This window comes from Bactrocera neohumeralis, chromosome 2, assembly GCF_024586455.1.
Source record: "Bactrocera neohumeralis isolate Rockhampton chromosome 2, APGP_CSIRO_Bneo_wtdbg2-racon-allhic-juicebox.fasta_v2, whole genome shotgun sequence".
Taxonomy (NCBI): domain Eukaryota; kingdom Metazoa; phylum Arthropoda; class Insecta; order Diptera; family Tephritidae; genus Bactrocera; species Bactrocera neohumeralis.
In genome coordinates, this window is record NC_065919.1 from 79,612,624 (window position 1) to 79,621,743 (window position 9,120).

Genomic DNA, 9,120 nt, shown 5'->3' on the forward strand with positions numbered 1-9,120 from the left:
CCAGCAGATGGCGCCTTAGTAACTAACTTCTCTCAGGTGGCAGCATCATTTTCACCTGAGATCTTCTTGTCAATTTGACAATTTTTCTTTAATATTCTCTTTAAACTCGTTCGTATTGTGCTAATTTTTGGAAATATTTCTCTGTTTTCCGCATTTTGTACCAGCAAAATTATAGATTTGATAGTAAGTGCAACAGGTAAAGGGAGTTATTTAAATTAGTGAACAATCTGTTGATTTAAGTGAAAAATGTGTTAAGAGAAAGTCTCAAAAAATTCAACGATAAACGTTTTCTTTAGACACAACGGAAGTATAAAAATGTTGATTTTTGCCAAATTAGGTTGTTAATCACGAAGATCACAAATCAGCTCTTACCAGCTTTGCTAAACCACAAGTCGGTCAATACGAAGGCGAATGAAAAGCAGTTGGCTAATAAACGTGCTGTGTGTTAGTTGAATTGTGCCAAGCGTCTAGATCAAACAAGTGCAATTTTTTTTTTGAACTAGCTGCCTTCATTGCAATTAAGTGAACGCCCATAATGCCGCCTGTGCAGTAAGAAATTTATATATAATCGTATATAAGACATGCATAACTATATATAACGACAACCTTAATATCACAAATAACAAGTTTAACGTTTTCAATTGGAGCACAAACATATGTCAAGCGCTTTATATCGTTGATTGTCTGCATTCCAATAGGTTTCATTCATTCTCTTCTTATGAATGACACCCACGGTACTTAAGACGTACGGTTTCGTTAAGATATGAACTATACTCTTGACTGATATATAATATTGAGGGCGTATAACTATACATTTGCACTGTTAAAAATTCATAGTAGTAAAATCAATTCATGTTGAAGCGATCTTGAATTGTATATATTGAACAATATGTATAAAGTTTATTTAAATCTTCTGCCTTACGGGTGATTTGTTCATCAATGACGTCATCCACCAACACAATTCTATTTATAGTGAGATAATTTAATGTTTTTGTTTTACGGACGCAGCGCCACAGCTTTGTGTAGCTACAAACGCTGTTTTGTTGATCGTTGCTGAAAAATTTAAAATATAAGCATACAATTTTTTTTCAACACGACTATGTATGTACGTTTGTAGTATATAAATGTAATTTTTAATGTAGCGCATTAGATATTACAATTTCTTTATCTTTTGTATAATCTTTTTATATGTATTACAAAACAACGTGTAACACCACGATATAACAAGAAAGCTTACATAGTCAGCATTACATAGCTTTTTATATCCTGTACAAGGGTAACTCGTTAAGAATCAAGTTCTTGTATGTGAAACTGTTTTACTTGACAAGATATCTTCGCAATTGGATTACTGCTCAAGTTAACGGTATAATCTCCGAAAATATTGGTCCACTGTAGCATATAGCAGGTCATACAAACTGATCGATAATAATCAAGCCTTTGCATGAGATGCTGAAGGGTATTATAGCTTCGGTGCAACCGAAATTAACATTTTTGATAGTTTTGTTTGAGTTTTAAAATCACTCATAGCACTAAAACAGAACCAGAATCATTAAATAAGATACTATGCCCTGAAATTTTAAATATTAAAATATAAAATCGGTTTTGTTTTCTTTTTGTTAGGCATTCGAAAAATTGTATATACATATAAATTAATTTCGGAAAATCTGCTTTTGTGAATTTTATTATAATTTTAATAAAGCCAAACATGACACGATCTAATTCTGTACGAAAAGCTTGATCCAACATACATACATATATGCAATACAAACATACATTTATACTTGTGCACGATCCAAAAAGCATTTGTGGTCTGTTACAGAAAAAATATGTTTCAGTAGGTATTCATTGAACATCTGCCAATTTATGAGTAATCTCCCCACAAGCAGAAGCCTCACTATGAGCATTTATATGCACACAGAACACAGAAAGCGTCTTTCTGACTTCTATGCATGCACAAAACATGTCTCTACATACATATGTAGGTTTATACATATTCTGTGCCCTTTCAATGCTTACGTATGGCAATAAATTATGTTGTAGCTTATGCTACGATTAAATACTTCATTTATATATCTTTCACGCTTGCCCCAATCACTGCCGCAACACACCGATATCGTGTGAGTTATATTTGCTGTTTGCAATATGCTTTACGGTCACGCCATTACGTGCAGCACACGTTCGTTTCCATTATTCTAGCACACCTTCAGGTTGCCCTGATTTACTTACCACACATTTAGTGGGCGAACAACTTTCAGTCTCAAAAGTGAAATCAGAACATTTTCATCAATTAATAAAAATTATTAAAATTATCTATGTAGTTGATTGGTGTTGATGGTGGTGATGCAATCATTTTAGATGTCTGAATTAAACTCGATTTTTTATCAAACACTGTGTAGTATTCGTTAAATTACGGTGTACGTGGAAAGTAATATATATATATTTGAGTGTGCTGGGAATACAGATAATATATTTGTCACAATAAAAACATCTAAATAGAAATAATTAAATATGTAAGTAAATTATAAGTGTTTTATTATAATCGTTATCAAGCATACAATATAAAAAAAAACTTAATATATGTATATGCGCATAACCGCAAATCGAACCTAAACTATTTAGAGAATGTTTTATGCTGACATTAACAACAACATCCGCGAAACAATCTGTGAAAGTACTGATAGCCGCTATTTAGTGAAAGTGCTTAGAATAATTGAATAACAAGCAAACATTTTGGATCAGATATTAATTTACGATTTAATCTCTTAATTGTTTTTTTTCATATTGTTCAAAAACATATTTACATGTGAGCACTCTGCTATTTATGCCAAACTATGGAGGCATATCCAGCTTATCAGTTTTTTTACAACTTTATTTACATATGTACATGCGATTGTGCTAACAAAAATATTTTATGCCTTCAAAGAAGAAATAAATGTACGCTCAAGTTTAAGGTCAAAAAAGAAAGGGAACATAAACTTCGGCTGCAGCGGTGCTATAATACCTTTTGCAGTTGCATTTCTTGGCGAGAAAAGATCCTGCACAAAATTTCAGACTGATAGTGCTAAGTCGACTCAGCTTGTCATGCTGATGATATCTCCATATATGTATATATAATTTACATATATATCGGGTGTTAAGAACTTTGTGTCAACTTTCATGTACCCTGTTCAGGGTATAAATATAAGTTATGCATGGCGTAAAGAATAATGAATCATTAAACGCGAAAAGAACGACGAATCACGTTTTTGATAAAAAAAAAGAGTTTTCATGACTTGAAATCGCCAACTGAGCCATACACTGGTTTAGTGTAAATTGAACATTGAAAGTGTACATATTAAAAATTGAAATAACTCAAGATGTCCTCAAAAATGGAAATGTATTTTGAATGCAAATCTAAAACACTTAAATATTCCCATAATTATATACTTTTTACATTCGCTTAACTTTCAGAGTACAAGCAGCTGACATGTCGCTAGCTGCTATGCATTGTGCCCGCTGTGCGGACGGCTTCGAACCTAACGAGAAGATCGTCAACTCCAACGGTGAACTCTGGCATACACAATGTTTCGTGTAAGTAGCAATATTAGCAAGTAAATTTATGAAAATACATACAAATTTCTTGATAACTTTCCAGGTGTGCGCAATGCTTTCGCCCCTTCGAGGATGGCATCTTCTATGAATTCGAAGGACGCAAGTACTGTGAGCGTGATTTCCATGTACTCTTCGCACCGTGTTGCAATAAGTGCGGTGAATTCGTGATCGGGCGTGTTATCAAGGCGATGGGCGCAAGCTGGCATCCACAGTGCTTCCGTTGTCAAATGTGTGCCAAAGAGCTGGCCGATACCGGTTTCATACGCAATCAAAATCGTGCCTTATGCCATGAGTGCAATGCCAAAGTGAAGGCCGAGATAACGGGTCGTTATATGTGTCATAAGTGCCAGTAAGTTGAATGCAAACGAAGCCGTAAGCAATTGCATGCATTTTTGACGCATAAATTTCTGTTGTGCCATTATATTTTTTCGTTTTTTTTATGAAACTGGTTTTTATATGCAACTCTATATATGTTTTTTCCTTTTAGTGGCGTCATTGACGATGCACCGTTGCGTTTCCGTGGCGAAGTCTACCATGGTTATCACTTTAATTGTACGTCGTGTGGCGTGGAATTGGACTCAACCGCTCGTGAAGTCAAAAGTCGACCTGGCTTAACAGCCAACGATATGGTAAAATTCCATAAATTTAATTGCAATATAAATTTAAATGTGTTAATTTGTTTCGAATTGCCATATATATTTTTAGAACGAATTATACTGTTTGCGTTGCCATGACAAGATGGGCATACCAATTTGCGGCGCTTGTCGTCGCCCGATCGAGGAGCGAGTGGTCACTGCTTTGGGTAAACATTGGCATGTCGAGGTGGGTTTGCCATGAACTCTTTGTTTTATATATAAAAACTAACTTTTTTATAATTTTTGTTTTCAGCACTTCGTATGCGCCAAATGCGAGAAGCCTTTCTTGGGCCATCGTCACTACGAGAAGCGTGGTTTGGCATATTGCGAAACACATTATCACCAATTGTTTGGCAATTTGTGCTTCGTTTGTAATCAAGTCATAGCTGGCGATGGTAAATTTTATAAGTTCTTTTGTTCTGACACAAAAAATTTTAATCACAACATGTTTTTTTTCGCAGTGTTCACAGCGCTGAATAAGGCCTGGTGTGTGCACCATTTCGCTTGCTCGATATGCGATATGAAAATGACGCAGAAATCGAAATTCTACGAATATGATGAGAAGCCAGTTTGCAAAAAATGCTACGAACGTTTCCCTAACGAATTGCGGCAACGTTTGCGTAAGGCACATGAAATGTCTATGAAAAAGAACTTCTAAATGTCTGCGTGAAATCTGCTTATAACAATTAGAACAACACATTGTGAATGCAACGTTCTAATACGCAATGATTACTATATGCAAAGTGAGGCCAAAAAAGTCATAAAGCAAAGCATAAATGATAATTAAAATTTTGAAGACTAACTAATCCATTGGCCAGCGTTGGAAAATGCATTAAATAAGTGCCTGTAAACGATATTTTTTTTGTATTTTTAATACGGAACACTGTTATATTGCCATTATAGCCACTGTCTGAATTCAAAACACAAGCACAATATACATATATACATACATATTTATATGTGCCTAGTAAAAGCAACAACTAATAGTCAATATTATTAACATGTAATGTACAGTAACTTTTTTATTCAGAAGGCAGTAGTTTGCGCGTGCCGGTATATAATTTGCAACGCGTGTTTAAAGTATACAGTTTACAAACAGCTTCCATAACAATTTTATTATATAAGTGTTTTGTAAATGCCAACATATCCGAATAAAATTTCATGTCTAATTATAAGGCGAAAATTTACTACTGCCAACCTCTCTACATCACTTTTAGTCTACATACAAGTATAATATTCTGTGTTGTTTATATGTGTCAACGCTGTTGTGCCTTTTACTCAGCCTCCAACTTGAATAAGTAATTTTTATGAAGTTTAGTTTTATTGTTTTTTTCTTAACACCGTAATATTTTCGATCCCAAGAGTGTCTGTTGTAATTTATGTAATAAATTTAAACTCTTTACTGCAGCTAAAATAATATTTAAAGTAGTGTACGCGGTATTTGCTACAATATTTGTAAAGCATTTCGTACATTTATTTAACAATAATTACAATTAATTAGTATTTTGTGTTTCTGTAATTATTTTTTATTTGTAGTATCGTACAATAATGTGTGTAATTGTTTATTTAAATGTATTTGCTAAAGCAAACCGATTTATATGTTGGAAATAATGTAATAGAAACAAGAATACAGCTGATTATAACAATGAATGAAGAACGTTTTATTTATTGTGTTTTTTTATATTTAATAGATTTCTTTTAAAATTACTGGTAAATAAAAGAGTCGTAAAAGTAATTTTTAAAAATATTTCCCTGCTTTACATTAGCTGTTATCAACAGGGTTGCAAGTTCTTTGGTTAAAAATTTTTGGATAAGAAATTAGATTTTAAATTTTTAATCCCAACATCAGAATTGATTTTAATTTAGATTTGCAATTCTGATTTTGGAATTAAAAATTAAATTTTCATTTTTTATGTTTTATACATAAATTTTTATTAGAAAAAAAATTAAGAAATGCAAGTGATATCAAAAGAGCAAATATTAACATATTTTTTGCTGAAACACTATAATTAAAAGCAATTTAATATAAATAAGATAAAAAGAGAAAAAATATGTTCATATTTCATTAAAAAATAAAATTTATTTTTCTAAGGAAACAAAAAATTGTAAAGCACGATGTAAACAAATGCGAAAAAGTTATATTATAATCAATCTCTTTTTTAATTTTTAATTATAAGCTGGAAGTGTTGTATTGTTCAATTTTTATTTAATTTTTAAATTCGGTATTTGGAATTGGATTTTTTTTCGAACAGGTATTTGAGATTAAAAACTATTAATTACTGTTTCCACGATTACAAAGTAAAAAAGTCAATTAAAATATTAATACAATTATAATATTTTTATGTATAATATTATTTGCAACCCTGATCACCACATAAAACTACTTTGCCGAACAACCTGCTAAATATTTGCTTTTTAAATTGCTCTTTAACATTTAATTTAATGGAAGGAGTACATATAAACAAGTGTAATAACAATTTACGCTAATTAAAAGCTTAATAATAAACATCACAAACTTAAGTAGGCAGACTGGATTGTTGTTATTGCACTTGTTAAACAAATTACGCTTAAATATAACATATTTCATATAAAATACAACAGCAGCAAACATTTAGACGAATATAAACATAAAATAGCAAAAGTACACATATGTATGTACATATGAATATGTATATGTTTATATATATAGTGTGTACATATATAGCTAAACTTAACCAAGAATTCTAACTTGCAACTGTCTATAAACTGTTTTGACACACAAAGCTTAATTTTAATATTTTGCTCAATATTTTCATTCCATGCATGCTTATGCTGTCAATTTCTGCAGTAAATCCTCCAATAATCCTACATCACGTACCGCAATTAAACCATCTTTGTTACATTTAGGATTGTCCACTTCTTCATTAACTTCCCGATAACAAAGTGGTATTGGTTTGCACTCACTAATGCTTCCTCTATAACTGTAAATGTCACCACCCAATGAACGTAATATAGCTTGTGGCGCACACGTATCCCATTTGAATGTGGAACCTTTGCTCAGCAAATACAAATCCACCTCCCAAGTGATAACTTTTAGAGCTTTATGCCCTGCACCAGCAGCAAATGCAAATTCATAACCTATCTCCATAATGCGTTGGAGAATATCACCATTTTCCGAACTGGAGAATATACCCAGTCGATTATCACGCGCTGGACGCTCAAATTGACAATTATTGGCTTGTAAATCCGGCAGGCATACGCCCCAAAATACCAACGAACGATATAGGTTTTCATCCAATTTGTTGTGAAAAGGCTGTGACACAACACCAATCACGGGCCTGCCATTCGTGCGATCGTAGACGCCCACCAGCACGGTAACACAGTCTAATCCAGTTGAAGTAATGCCTGGAAAGTCGGTAAAAATGCTATCGCCAGATATATACTCAGCGGTGCCATCTGTGTATTAAACGTATTTTGTTAGGCAAAATTAATTTTTTATTGTAAGCATATGCAAAACTTGCCGATTGGATCAATCCATATGCCCAAATTGCCATAGTCTAAGTCCTCAGGTAATGTTGGTATTTCGCCTAAAAGTGCTTCTTCGTATATAACCTCGCGATGGACTTCATTGGCAAGCACTTCCGCCGCTTCAACTATAAGCAAAATAATAAACTTTTACGTAAAAAACGATTAACAAATAAGCAATATACCGTTTAGTATCGCTTCCAGACATTGCGCTGTTTCCTCAGCAGTTTTACCAACTGCAATAGTCACTGACTCGCCATCTGCATTGGTAAAATTTGGTGACTCTTCGCCGTTAATAGCTTCGCGCATCGCAGGAAACTTGTGTAATGTATAAGTACATACAACTGTATATCATTTTTGGCATGCGAATAATATTATGAACTTACCAACTCACCAATGTCATGTTTGATAGTCTCTTGTATCAGCACATCTGCGAGTGTTTTGAAATCATGCTCGAAGCGCGCATTCGCTTCCGGTCCGGTCTTTTCCTGCACTAATAACTTCAGCAACGCTTCATTGGAGCGACACACACGCGCTATATTAGCGGCCTTTTCCGACGAATTGATGAGTTGCTGCACAAGATTTGGCTCCATTTTTTATAATATTGGTTATGGAATTTGTATGGCAGTGTTTGTCGGATGAAAAAGTTGCTTTTTCTAAAGTTTTATAGTTCTCTTAATTTAATTAGTGTTATAATATGCAGACGAAATTGTATAGATGTTGCTACTGTCTCAGTCAAACACTTTTTTAATAATGCGAGAATTCGTAAGCGAATTTTTGTATGGCCTCTTCTTTTTCTTATTTTTTGTTTATAAAATATATGTATTCACATTAGCATGGAAGTGTATAAATATATACGGCACAGTGTTTCCTTTAATATAGCCCTGATTGCGTTCAATTATTGTACAAGACGTGCCTAATAAACTATTGCCTATTTTTAGGCGAGCTAACTAGTGTTATAAAATGCTCAAAATACCACTCAACGTTAAAAAACATAGTTGCCAGTGTGATATGCAAATTTGTTGAAAATTTAATTACGTCGTATAATTTACTTCCACCAACAAAAAATATTCCAACTTTAAGTTAATACTAATAAACTTAAACGAAATATCAACATAATTCATTTATACAGTTATTTTCATGTTGCCGTATAAAAATATCCACTTATTTGTTTTTTAATATTTAATTTTCTTGTCTCCATATGTAAAAAGCATAGCACTTTTAGAACATTCACATTATACCAAAATTTGTTAAAAATTTGTTTAAGCCATCCATTTCAGATCAGTCTGGCAATGCTACATTGGGAAGTGTCTGGTGGTTTTTACCCTACTTTTTGGTAATTTTCTATTTACTTTTTGCTGTTGCGTTATCAATATATTTTCCTCGGAGT

The 9,120-nt window shown here is 33.0% G+C and overlaps 2 protein-coding genes across 7 annotated transcripts; one reads left to right on the forward strand and one right to left on the reverse strand.

Annotated features, from left to right (window-relative positions):
- The first annotated feature begins 80 nt into the window (after positions 1 to 80).
- Positions 81 to 5,413, forward strand: LOC126765754 (LIM and senescent cell antigen-like-containing domain protein 1). 5 transcript variants are annotated; one of them, XM_050483510.1, is made up of 7 exons: positions 81 to 183; positions 3,451 to 3,570; positions 3,635 to 3,940; positions 4,079 to 4,220; positions 4,297 to 4,413; positions 4,480 to 4,621; positions 4,688 to 5,413. In XM_050483510.1, exons 2-7 carry the CDS (start codon positions 3,467 to 3,469, stop codon positions 4,882 to 4,884), a joined length of 1,008 nt encoding a protein of 335 aa, XP_050339467.1. In that variant the 5' UTR covers positions 81 to 183; positions 3,451 to 3,466; the 3' UTR covers positions 4,885 to 5,413. The 5 variants fall into 5 exon arrangements, with proteins under 5 accessions (XP_050339467.1, XP_050339470.1, XP_050339463.1 ...); XM_050483513.1 differs by having other exon boundaries at positions 94 to 196; XM_050483506.1 differs by lacking the exon at positions 81 to 183 and adding an exon at positions 240 to 549.
- A 450-nt stretch (positions 5,414 to 5,863) lies between these two features.
- LOC126765741 (inositol polyphosphate 1-phosphatase) lies at positions 5,864 to 8,697 on the reverse strand. Of its 2 annotated transcripts, none has more exons than XM_050483484.1 (4): positions 8,125 to 8,697; positions 7,916 to 8,074; positions 7,727 to 7,858; positions 5,864 to 7,661 (listed from the first exon to the last, which is right to left on the reverse strand). In XM_050483484.1, the coding sequence occupies exons 1-4, from the start codon at positions 8,321 to 8,323 to the stop codon at positions 7,033 to 7,035; spliced, it is 1,119 nt and encodes a 372-aa protein (XP_050339441.1). In that variant the 5' UTR covers positions 8,324 to 8,697; the 3' UTR covers positions 5,864 to 7,032. The 2 variants fall into 2 exon arrangements, with proteins under 2 accessions (XP_050339441.1, XP_050339447.1); XM_050483490.1 differs by having other exon boundaries at positions 7,916 to 8,048; positions 8,117 to 8,693.
- Positions 8,698 to 9,120: the final 423 nt, after the last annotated feature.